At 35.5% G+C, this 12,618-nt stretch overlaps 1 protein-coding gene across 1 annotated transcript in view; it reads left to right on the forward strand.

Annotated features, from left to right (window-relative positions):
- Positions 1–12,618, forward strand: part of TTN (titin) — a 239,280-nt gene that overhangs the window by 81,318 nt on the left and 145,344 nt on the right. The window contains exons 94-114 of the mRNA XM_049802399.1: positions 144–431; positions 585–872; positions 1,404–1,694; positions 2,408–2,695; positions 3,722–3,814; positions 3,938–4,220; positions 4,473–4,656; positions 5,007–5,096; positions 5,179–5,446; positions 5,544–5,804; positions 6,388–6,597; positions 6,706–6,783; positions 6,897–6,923; positions 7,609–7,656; positions 8,573–8,629; positions 8,731–8,808; positions 9,099–9,353; positions 10,007–10,099; positions 10,664–10,741; positions 11,440–11,508; positions 12,450–12,512. Coding sequence (XP_049658356.1) covers positions 144–431; positions 585–872; positions 1,404–1,694; positions 2,408–2,695; positions 3,722–3,814; positions 3,938–4,220; positions 4,473–4,656; positions 5,007–5,096; positions 5,179–5,446; positions 5,544–5,804; positions 6,388–6,597; positions 6,706–6,783; positions 6,897–6,923; positions 7,609–7,656; positions 8,573–8,629; positions 8,731–8,808; positions 9,099–9,353; positions 10,007–10,099; positions 10,664–10,741; positions 11,440–11,508; positions 12,450–12,512 — 3,390 coding nt within the window. The remainder of the gene's footprint in view (positions 1–143; positions 432–584; positions 873–1,403; positions 1,695–2,407; positions 2,696–3,721; positions 3,815–3,937; positions 4,221–4,472; positions 4,657–5,006; positions 5,097–5,178; positions 5,447–5,543; positions 5,805–6,387; positions 6,598–6,705; positions 6,784–6,896; positions 6,924–7,608; positions 7,657–8,572; positions 8,630–8,730; positions 8,809–9,098; positions 9,354–10,006; positions 10,100–10,663; positions 10,742–11,439; positions 11,509–12,449; positions 12,513–12,618) is intronic.

Below are 12,618 nucleotides of genomic sequence, written 5' to 3' on the forward strand. Positions count from 1 at the left end.
ATGATATGCTGAATAACATTTTTAATTATGAGTTATGAGCAAAAATCCAGCATACAGTATATTAGGCAGTGGTTATTGGTGAGTACAGCAAGAGGTACATATTTTCTGAAAGTCCTCACTGTATAATACCTGTTTTCTTACAGAGCGTAAACTTCCTCCTTCTTTCACAAGAAAATTGAGAGATGTTCATGAAACTGTTGGCTTACCAGTTACATTTGATTGCGGCATTGCTGGTTCAGAACCTATTGAAGTATCTTGGTTTAAAGATGGTGTACGTGTAAAAGAGGACTACAATGTTCACACATCCTTCGTAGATAATGTAGCAACTCTCCGGATTTTGAAGACAGATAGGAGCCTTATTGGGCAATATACCTGCACAGCTACCAATGCGATTGGGACTGCTTCTTCTAGTGGCAGGCTTGTCCTTACAGGTCAGTGGGCTGTGAAAAATTTAATGGAGATATCTTAAAACTCACTTTTGCTTTATATGTGGATTTAATATTGTACAAATAATATTTTTTTCCAGAGGTTTAAAGCAAATCGAGATTTTAAGGTGATGCCTTTTTATTTCTTTCATTCTTCAGAAGGGAAGACTCCTCCATTCTTTGACATCCCAATTACACCTGTGGATGGTATTATTGGAGAAAGTGCTGACTTTGAGTGTCACATTTCTGGAACACAGCCTATTAGAGTCACTTGGGCAAAAGATAACCAAGAGATTAGAACAGGAAGAAACTACCAGATCAGTTATGTAGACAACACAGCCCACTTGACCATTTTGAGAGTTGACAGGGGAGACTCTGGAAAGTATACATGTTATGCTAGCAATGAAGTTGGAAAGGACTCTTGCACAGCTCAACTGACTGTGAAAGGTACTGAGTAGATAATGCATTGTGTGTACATTTTTCTTCCTTTAATTATAATGGAAGTTAGCCTTATTGCTGCAAGATAAGTTTGAGAAAAACTTTTGAGATACAGCTTGAAAGTACCTATCTGGAGATACCCATGGGTCTCTTAAGGGAGTTAGGAAGGGTCACTAACAACAATGGGAGGAGAAATGAAAGAATATTTTCTTCAGTCTAATTTCTTTATAGGCTTCGGCCTACTTCTTTCTTGAGAACTCAACAAAAATGTTGAGGTTGTTTTTTTTTAAATGGCACTTGACTTAAATCAGTGTAACACCATTTTTTTTTAAATAGCAAAATCAACTATGATAGTGACTGTAAGAGCAAGACACCTGCTGTTTATCTTGGCACACTTCACTTAAAAAAAAAAAATCCTATTTAAATGAGAGCAAATATCAATTCCCCAGTGTCCAAATTTTTCTTGAAACACTTGCTTTAGAATTTTTCATTTCAGGTTTGATTCATAGAATTTGAATAATATGTTCTTTTTTCTTACAGAACCAAAAACTCCACCTACTTTTACTAAGAAACTGTCTGAAGCAGTAGAAGAAACAGAAGGGAATGAACTTAAACTTGAAGGTCGTGTTTCCGGCTCTCAGCCTTTGACTGTTGCTTGGTATAAAAACAATCAGGAAGTTCATTCAAGCCCTCATTGTGAAATATCTTTCAAAAACAATACCTTACTTTTGCATATAAAGAGTGCAGAGCAATCAGATGCTGGTTTATATACCTGTAAAGTGTCCAATGAAGCAGGAAGTGTGTTGTGTACATCTTCTGTTGTTATCAAAGGTTAGTTGAAATCTTATTTTTCTTTGCTTCTTACTTTTCTTTGTTGTATGTTAGCTGCAAATGTACAGCTTCTATCTTATGAGCTGGTTTTACTTATCTTAACAGCAGTTATTTGTCCCAAGATGAACAAGATAAAACTGGGTTAAACCACAAAATCGAGGAATTCCTTTAATTTTCTGATTAAAATAAAACTATATTTTTGAGGGAGGGGCTTCTTTTTCACTATTTGCTATGACTGAAGTGATCACTGAAATCTTTATGTGACATTTCTGTTGAATTTTCAATCATTCTCTTTTCATGGAATAATAGTTTTCCTGTGCAATTACATCTAAGCTTGGATGGCCTTAACAGTGTGTTGTGGCAGCATAGAATTTCATCATAATACTCTTGCCAGAGATTGCGTATTTGTTTCTTTAAAGGTGCTTATGCAGTTTTGCAGCCTAATAGCAGTGCTTTAGTTCTTGTATTATTTTTTTTGCATGTGAATGTCCTTGCTGTGTGGAGAAAAGATATTTCTTGCATGTTTGTGTAGCAAACATATTCACTTGATATTTATTCCATTTTCTAAAGCTATGATTGACATTCTCAGACTTCTGTTTATCTGCCTTCATTCCTTGCCATTGTCTTAAGAATCACACGTATCTCTCTTTCTCTTACCTTCTTAATCATACTTTCCTTCCTTGAGTATTCACTCAAGCATTTTCATATTCCAGAACCTAAAAAGCCTCCAGTTTTTGACCAGCCTCTTCAGCCAGCAGCAGCAAAGGAAGGTGATACCCTACAGCTCAGCTGTCACGTCCAAGGATCACAGCCAATCCGGATTCAGTGGCTGAAGGCAGGGAGAGAAATAAGAGCTTCAGACAGATGCAACTTCAGCTTTGCTAATGGAGTAGCTCTTCTGGAACTTGCTGCAGTTACCAAATCTGATTCAGGAGAATATGTATGCAAAGCTTCAAATGCAGCTGGCACAGATACTTGCAAATCTAAAGTGACAGTTAAAGGTACAGAAACATGAAGAAAATCAAGGCATATGATGGAAATTTAAAACAAAACTCCACCCTGCTTTGTTTTCTGTGGAACAAAAATGTTAATAATGTAACAGAAAACAATTAATATCTTTTAGTTCTTTGCAAAACTGTACAATCTTGGAAGACAGTTTATTTAACAATAATTTATACATAAATAGCGACAGAAACAGTGGGAAAGCAGCGTCAAATCAATAGTATATTTTTACCAGAAAGATTAAGAACTTAGTTTCTAAATCAAAACACTGAATTTAAGAAACATGCAAGCTAAATGAGTGAAATTACATGGACATGTATATTTTATGGAAAGGATGGGAACACTAGTGTTCAATAAAAGAAAATACAAAAGGAATTTGATTGAGCATGTGGCCTTAGAGGCTAATTGCTTCAGGACTGTTACAACTCTAAGACATTTTGACCTTTTAGCTGAAAGTAAATATTGTCTAAACATGTCTAAGCAAGACCTCCATGTAGGTCTTGCCTTACCATTGCATAAAAGACAGTTGTGGTTTAACCCCAGCCAGCAACTAAGCACCACACAGCTGCTCACTACATGGGTGCCCACGAGGCTAAGAACTACGCAAAAGGAAAACAAAAAGAATTTAAGAGATCAATGATAAAAAACATGCAAGTAACACTGAGCATGAAATTTCCGGAAATAGAAAAGATAATACCTCACTAAAAACTGATCCTTTTTAGAAAATGAGGCTTCTTATTTGTGTATCCATCTATGAATTTGCATCTGTGCAGAATATAAATGACCTGACTGAAGTTAATGAACAGCACTATATGGCCCCCAGTGTTCAGTTTCATCTGGAAAGTAAAATACAAGTTAATTAAAACAATATGAAAGTATTTTACATTTTTATCTCTTGCATAATATTTTGTTCCATCTCTGTAATTAATTCCTTTTTTTTACAATTTCTTTGGAAGCATCATCATGCATGAACATAAACTATTACATGAAACCATCTCCTTTAATTGTTTGACTCTGTTTTCCAGAAAAAACAGCAGCTGCACCAGCAGCTAAAAAAGCAGAAGTGGAAGGAAAACTTTATTTTGTGTCAGAGCCTCAGAGTATCAAAGTCATGGAAAGTAAGAACTCTTTTCAAAAAAAGTATATTGTCTTCTATTTGCCTGTACTTTTTGTTTGAGTTTATGTCCTGCTGTCATAGACAGCTGGAAAGACTTAGCTTCCTCATTTGCATCTTTCTGCAGAGACTGTTGCAAAATTTATTGCAAAAGTTGGAGGAGACCCAATTCCAAATGTTAAATGGATGAAGGGAAAATGGAGGCAACTCAACCAGGGAGGTCGCGTTACAATCCAGCAGAGAGGAGATGAAGCCAAACTAGAAATAAGGGATGCAATAAAAACTGATTCTGGCATGTACAAATGTGTCGCTTTTAACCAACATGGTGAAATTGAGAGGAGTGTTAATCTACAAGTTGAAGAAAGAAAGAAAGAAGTTGTTGAAGGGGATCTCAGGGCAAAACTAAAAAGGTATATGGAAAATTTTTATAGGTTAATTTGCCATGAACACAGAAGAGACATTTTTTTATTATATATCTCAGATCAAGATATAATTTTTTAATATTCATTAAATATGAATAACTGTGCTAAAACCAGAAGCATCTGACTAGAACAAACTAAAGGATTCCACTGCACAGGATACCTCTAAGCTGATTCTCTTTTTTAGTGAAATTTCTAGGAATGAAGCATGGTATATTTAACTTATATCATTGATTTGAATAGCACTCCAACAAAAAGGAAGGAAGAAGAGGAAGAGCAACCTATTGATATCTTGGAACTTCTCAAAAATGTAGATCCCAAAGAATATGAGAAATATGCTCGCATGTATGGAATTACAGATTTCCGTGGCCTCCTGCAAGCCTTTGAGTTACTAAAGCAAACCCAAGCAGAAGAAAGCCATAGATTGGTAAGATACAGCATGACATTGGCTTCATTAGGAGTAACACGGTTCCTTTGAACAGACTTGGTGTCCATGCTCTGATGTTACTGTGTGTGCAGGAGTTTCTGGTTCCTCTTTAGATCTTTTACTGACAGTTCTCAATTTCTTGCTTGCTCAAGCGCAAGAAGAAGGAATAGGCCTTCTGGCCAAGTATGTTCTGTCTTCACAAGTTGGCTGCAATTTTTAAGATGGAAAGATATGCTAGTTACAGTATAGTTACAGAAAATTTGATGTAGGAAATAATTCTTTGTTGGATAAACATGACAGCTTTACATTTAGTATCCTTTAATCTTTGAGCATATTCTGCCTTTTTACAGGAAATTGAGCTCACAGAAAAAGCTCGAAGAGAAGATCAGGAGTTTGATGAACTTGTAGCTTTTATTCAGCAACGACTTACACAGACAGAGGTAATATATTTTTGGACTGACTTGTGAAATATTCAAACCCATAACAGGAAACTTGAAACTAATTTAAACTAATATTTTTCAGCCTATTACCCTGATCAGAGACATTGAAAATCAGACGGTTTTAACAGATGAGGATGCTATTTTTGAATGCGAGATTAAAATTAACTATCCAGAAATTAAACTTTCATGGTACAAGGGAACCCAGAAACTGGACTCCAATAACAAATATGAAATTAGGATTGAAGGTGATCGCCACATACTGAGGATCAGGAACTGCCAACTTGAAGATCAGGGAAATTTCAGAATAGTGTGTGGACCACACATTGCCAGTGCCAGGCTAACTGTGATAGGTAAGTGTAGTTCTGAAGTATGTATTTGAGTTAATTTACACTTTAATTATTCCACTGCCTGATGTCTGCTAAAATATATGTTTTAACATGCTAATAGAACCTGCAGTTGAACGCCATCTTCATGACACTGCTTTCAAGGAAGGAAACACATGCACGCTGTCTTGTCAGTTCTCTATCCCAAATGCCAAGTCTCAGTGGTATAGAAATGGGAGACCCATTAAGATAGGAGGGAGATATTCAACACAAGTCTCTGACAAAGTACACAAACTCATCATCAAGGATGTTAGAACAGAAGACCAGGGACAATATACCTGCAAGCTTGACAATCTAGAAACAACTGCAGATCTGGCTGTTGAAGGTTTGTAAACAGATACAGAATCTCTTTATTATGGTAGTGATAAACAGTTTCTGGATGTTCCATTAAGAGAACAAATGAAAATATTTCTTAAAGAGATATTCCCAAACTTGGAAACAGACTAAACAAGAAATTTTGCTCTCCTTTCTCTTTGAACAATATGTGACATTCTTGTTTAAGTTAGTATTTTTTATTAAATCATCATTACTAATGTCTCCAGGCCCTCAAACAGTCTGAGTCATACTTACTTTTGTTTTCTTGTTCTTTGATACTCTTATATTTTCCCTGGATTTCCTCTTTTTCTTAATTATTCTTCCTCTTCAATTTCCTTAATGGCTTCCCTTGTATAATTTATCTGCACAGCAATCTTGTTATAGTTGTACTCTTACATCTTCTAATCTTCATTCTTACATAGAAAAATTAATAGAAGATGGAATCCCTTTTTCTTACTCTACTTTTTCAAGATCTATTGTTATTATCTCCTATTATAATGTAGCTATTATGAAAACAATAAGGAGGAATTAGAGAAGCTAAGTGGCCTGGTGGTGCATAGCAATTGACATATTTTTTTTGTTTCTAAAAACAGCGGAACCAATTCAGTTTACAAAGAGCATACAGAACATTGTAGTGAGTGAACACCAGTCTGCAACCTTTGAGTGCGAGGTGTCTTTTGATGATGCAGTTGTGACATGGTATAAAGGCCCCACTGAACTGAGAGAGAGTCCCAAGTACAGCTTCAGAAGTGAAGGTCGCTGTCATTATATGACTATTCACAATGTTACTGCAGAAGATGAAGGTAAAAATGCATGGGATATTTGTGCTGAAGCCATTCTTTTATCTGATTGTTTTGTCTTTTTTTTAAATTATAAAGGCATACAAATATCAACATTCTTGGCTGTTGCAGGTGTATATTCTGTAATTGCTCGTCTTGAACCAAGAGGAGAAGCAAGAAGTACTGCAGAGCTCTATCTGGTAACCAAAGGTGAGAAAACTTGCTGAACAAATTTGTGATCATAGCCACCTGAAAATTCATGGGTTTGAAACATGATTCTGAAAAATAAATAGTCCTAAAAGATATCTAATATTCTTTTGCAGAAATCAAACTGGAGTTGAAGCCACCAGGTAAAGATCATGAGCAAGACTGGCACAAGATCATGTCTATTCACTGTCATAGATTCAGTGCATTGCTCTGCTTTTTTTATTATTTTCAAATCCTTTTTTCCTGGCTATAGTAAGTCAAACCTACCCCCTGAAAAAATATTCCTCATCCATAAATTTGAGGAACTATTTACTCTCATAAATAGTGGCAATTAATACTGTGATAACTGCAAAATCAGTGATATTAATGTGTCTGGAGTCCTATTTGATACAATAAGGGAAGCCATATTCTCTAAAACACAAAATTTTATTTTTTATTGAATTAATGAGGAATAAAACAATTAAGAGGTACCAGTGAATAGATCTGATGTCTTCTACACAATTGAAAAAAATAACCAAGGAGGGAAAATGGGTAGCAATCATCTCCGTATGATGTATAATGATCTTCTTTCCTGCATGTTCTTGAAAGCCTACTCTAAATGATGCAAGAATTATTTAGAAATAAAATGAAACAGTGTAGAGTCTGGCCAGACTGAAAGATTAATGCAATTAGTTACCTATTGGTCAGCTAGCTTATTCTTGAGGAGCAAGCTACAATACTTGTTGCTAGAACAAGAAAGATTAAAACACCATGAACTACTATTCTTGGTGACAGAGTATTCAAATCTACTTTTTTTTATTAAGTCAATTAAACATTTTGATTTTCCAGATGTTCCTGATGCCAAGGTTGCAGTTCCACCTCAAAAACCAGCTGAAGGTAGGGCCACAAACTGTACTTGTTCCACAGAGCTTTTATAGCTGCACTGAAGCAGCAGCCCAGTGGAAACCTCAGAGAAAAATCTTAGGCAGCTCAGTGTTACGACCCAGCTAATTGTCTCTATACAAATATTATATGAGCAAGGCTCGACTTGAACAGGCTTGTTTTGCTCTGTAGAAGGTGAAAACTATACACAGGTAGTGGTAGGAATGAAGCTTTTTCTCTTAAAAAAGAGTTTGTCCTTTCCAACTTGTTTTCCTATCAGTCTCTTGTTCATTTGATCTTCCTTTTATTTCCATTTTCCTCTTCTGATGACTCTTTATTTTCACCTTTTCTTCTTTTTTGCCACAGAAATACCTTTTAAACAACCTGTCTGAATTACTACCTTTTGGGGGAAGGGGGGGGAAGGAGGAAAACAAAACAGAAATATTCTTTTAAAGCCATACAATGGGTTACATATTTATTGCAAATTATTTCTCCCCAGGCTCTGGTATTGGACTACAGGCTACAAACATTACATATATTTCTGTTATATTGAATAGTTTACTATAAATATTAGAAGTTCAATCTTCTTGGTTTCATTTCCAGAATAATTTGGTAATTGCTAGCAGTGGCAACAGGAGTGGAAAGATCTGATATTTAGATGAATTACTATCAGCAAAGATAGGAGAGTGATGGCAGTAAAGAAAATAAAGCCGGGAAGGGTTAGGGTTCAAGTAAATGTAGGCTGCAGATTCCCACTCAAAATATATTCTTCCAGCTACAATAAACTGTCAGAATGAGCACCACATTTGCTTTTATTCTGCAGCTGCAATAAAATAATCTCATCTATTTCTAAACACATTAGGATTTTTCTTCATTTACAAGGAAACATCATACTCACATTTTATTCTAAATATTTCTTTTTTCCTGCAAGCTGCCCCTATTCCTATTCTTCTGCCTCTTGTTCCACCACCAGAAGAGAAAAAGCCAGGTAAGAATACTTAAAGTATTTGGGCAGTGTGTACATGTATCATTATGACTGTTGTTCTAGGGTTTTTTTAAATTGAAATTTTAAAATATATTGTTTTTAAGCAGAAAAAAAGGTGCCAGTAAAGAAAATCACCAAAAAGGTGGTTAAAAAAGGTCCTGAAGAAGTTCCACCACCTAAAGGTAACTTTTTTCTTTTTTTTTTTTTTTTAACTTTTTTTAAAAAGTAAAATTACCTTGTGGAAACAAGGCAATTTGTTTCAAATTACCTGAATCAATCAAATCTATTTGATTTTTACCTTTATGTTTAAAACATACACATTTAATATCCAAGCTGATTACGACTACTTAAAAAATAGTCACTTCTATAAACTGTCAGTGAGGGTGAAATAATTTCATTAATTACATACATCCAATATGCCTTGCAAATTCTAGGCTATAATATGAATAATTTTTTTTTTTTTTTTTTTAAGTTCCTGAGGTGCTGCCAGAGAAGCCCAAAGAGATCAAAATAACATCGATGGCAAGGAGAGAAGAGATTCATGAAGAAAAGAAGGAGATATATGAAAAGCCCAAAGAAACTTATGAAGAATGGGAAGAAGATTATGGAGAAGACCATGACTATTATGTCAAGGAAGAAGGCTATGATGAAGGGGAAGAGGAATGGGAAGAAGCTTATGAGAAAAGAGAAGTGACGTATGAAGAAAAACGAGTCATTCATGAAGAAGGTACTTTAATTATCATACCATTTTATTTCCTCTCTTTTCTCATATTTATTACTAAGGCCCAAAACTTTTGAGCCAGGGAGCATTTTCTGGATTTTTTTTTTTGTTACAATGACTTGAACCTTAATATGCTGCCAAGTTTTAACTGGCACTTGATGATAAGACAAGGACTCTAGTATGGCGAGGTATAGATGCAAATAGAAACTGATACACTATAATTTGGTTACCAATGGACTTTGCAGATTGGGACATCTTTAAAACCTAATATGAGTTAGTAGTTTGCAAGGATATGTATATTTTTTAGTTGTTTTGGATGTTTCTTCTATCATTTTCAGGTATTCTAGATAAACTTGATTTAGGTTAAATGTTTCACTCATTAACTGCTCGATATTAATAGCTGTATATTGCAATTCCTTGCACGCTTTAACTGTCTTGGGTAGTAGTAACATGCATGCCTCTAGGAACAGACTTTCGCTCTGATAAGAAACAATCAAACTTGGAAATAAGCAGAAAGTTTTACTGCAACAATTGGGTCTCCAACACTGTGTGGTTTTCAACTTCATAAACTTATAATGTCATAACTAAATACCTTTGGTGTGCATTGAGCCTTTAGACACTGCATTTTTCATCATTAAGCAATGTTATTATTTTTAAAGTGGTTGAAGTTCCTAAGAAGCCTGTGCCTGAGCGAAAACCACCAGCAATTACAGCTGAAAAGAAGGAAAAGAAAGAAGTAACCGTTCGTAAAGGTATGACTTTCCTGCAAAACTAACAGGAACATGCAGATTAAGATCTCTGGTGCATCATCTTCAAGCTGAACTGTGGTGGTTATTCACATTTCCTTGACAAGGAGAGAATTCTGTTTATGCTGGAGAGTGACATGAGCAAGGCTCATGGCAACCCTTCCTCTTTTCCCACCTCATATTTTCGAGCAGAGAACAGTGGCAATGGTGGTTGAAGCAAACCAAGAATTGCTGGCAAAATCAAACTGAGCTTTGGTTACCGTTCCTTCTCACTGTATATTACCCTTGGGCATGGGTGGTTCTTTTGAGCCAGTGAGTGCTGCACTTCTGAGACTGTCCTCCATTTAGATCACTGCATATCTTTCAGGGGAGGGTGGGTCTGATCACACCCGTTTCACAAGTGCCTTTACCACCACTGTTCACAGCCAGTGAACAATGCACTGAGCAACGCACAGGATGTGCAAAGGTTATAACATCCTAAACAAGAAAATAGCCAGTTCTACCTGGTTCGTGTCTGGAAAATAATTTGCAAGATTATTTAAACAATAAATGTATCTGATTCACTTACAGTTGTCAAGAAACCTGTCGATGAAAAAGTGGAGATAACCACTCAGAGGGTTGCAGAAGAAAAAGTCAAACGGGCTGAGGGTAACTACTGTTTAATTACCTTAATGTCATCTTCACATGAAAGTAGTGGCTATTGTTAGTTAGCTGATCTGCATATGATTTGTCTTCGTTTAACATGGGTCTGATCAGTTTTTCAGTCTTTGAAACAGCTAATAAAAGCTTCTGCTGAATTGTATAAAAGGAAGATGAAAAGCTTTTTAGGGGAAAATACTAAATGCAGATGCTAACTACAAATGCTTTAAGAAAGGAAGTAAGTGTCAAATTGCACTGGTTTAAACCGTATATTTCACTCTAAGCTGAAGATGTGAAATCCCCATCTTCCTCAGATTTCCAACTTGACCTGTCTACCAGGATGTCTTGGTTAATTGTTCGCTTATGAAAAAAAGATGCATCCTTATTCTCTTGGTAACCATCTCCTCCTGTATAGCATTTCCTATTCTGCAGCAGGAATCTGTTGTCTGCAATTCAATATATGTCAGGATATGATGTGTGTACTAAAAGCCCTGAGTTACCTAAGCCCTTTAGATGGTAGCAATAAAAAGAAGCAAACACATTCCTTCTGTTGCTTTGCATGGTTCCAAGGAGCCTGACTTAGCTACTGAGTTAGATTATGTTTGTCTTGTTCGTTGTATTTTCAACATCATTGCTACATAGCTGTAGACTTACTTTGATCTCTTTGCTAAATACATGACTGAGTAACAAAATTTTAATGCCAACAGTTACCAAGAAAGTTCTACCACCAAAACCTACACCAAAGATCATTGAGGAAAAAGTTATGAAAAAGGAAGGTACAGATCAGCATCTTTCAATTGCAGTTTACATTTTTTCCAGCACCCTGTGTTGTCTTGTGCTTCTTGCAAATATGTGGGCCTCTGTGTATGTACCTGGATCTATTGTACTAGTCATGCTGTGACTACTCTCAGTATTTAAATAATATATGCACTGTGCTTTTATCTTTCATAAAGTCTGTTTTTAACATGTTTGTGGCTAGCCTTCTGATTGTTGTTTAAACAGCCTACAGGATATTGCAGTATGATTTAGCTTTTTCTTCATCTATTCTGCCTGCTGGCCTATGCTTACCTAATAACGGCCCAGTGACCCAACATTTCTTTGAAGAACCGCCTTTGGAAATCTTCTAATATACTATTCCAAATCCTGTGCATGCATTTATTTTAAATTTTCAGGTTAAATGTGTCTGTGTCTTCAGTCTTTAACAGATGTTAAATATTATAATTGTATGTTTGTTCTGCATTCAGTATTTTAGAATATGAATACTGACTGTCTAAATATGTCTAAGACTTAAATGTGCAATACAGATACAGATTTGATAAAAACTCACATGCTGACTGCCACTAATGTGGATCTAGAATATAAAATACTAAAACAAAATCCTGTCTTTAAAGTACCGACAGTAGAAACATGGACTGTTTCAGAAGAAAAGATGTCGGTTTCTGTCCACAGAGAAGAAGAGTATTCATATGTCACAGGTATGTACAAACCCAAAAATCTGTGCACCCAAATCAAAACAATATTTCAGTCCTAAGAGATTCTCTTTTAATCTATTTTTATGTATGGCAAATTACATATTTAGACACATCGTGTACTTGTCTTTCAATATGCATTGCTTCTTTTGTTTATTGTGTTATGTAGCCTCAGTTTTCTTTAGATTAATAGATGTCAACATTTCAACTATTTTATCTTAACATTGTTCAAATGCTTTTCTTTGAAGAGCCAACAGAGCATGAGAAAACAGTTGAAGAAAGATTCTTTGAAGCTGTTTACCCGATTGAAGGTAGATTGATTAAGAATGAGAGGCTAATCAATGTTTAAGATTTTTAAAACAATTTGAATCTGTAGTTACTCAAAACTCATTGTGAGTTTTGCACATGCTCTCAGTT

The sequence above is a fragment of the Accipiter gentilis genome, chromosome 1 (assembly GCF_929443795.1).
Source record: "Accipiter gentilis chromosome 1, bAccGen1.1, whole genome shotgun sequence".
Classification (NCBI taxonomy): Eukaryota; Metazoa; Chordata; class Aves; order Accipitriformes; family Accipitridae; genus Astur; species Astur gentilis.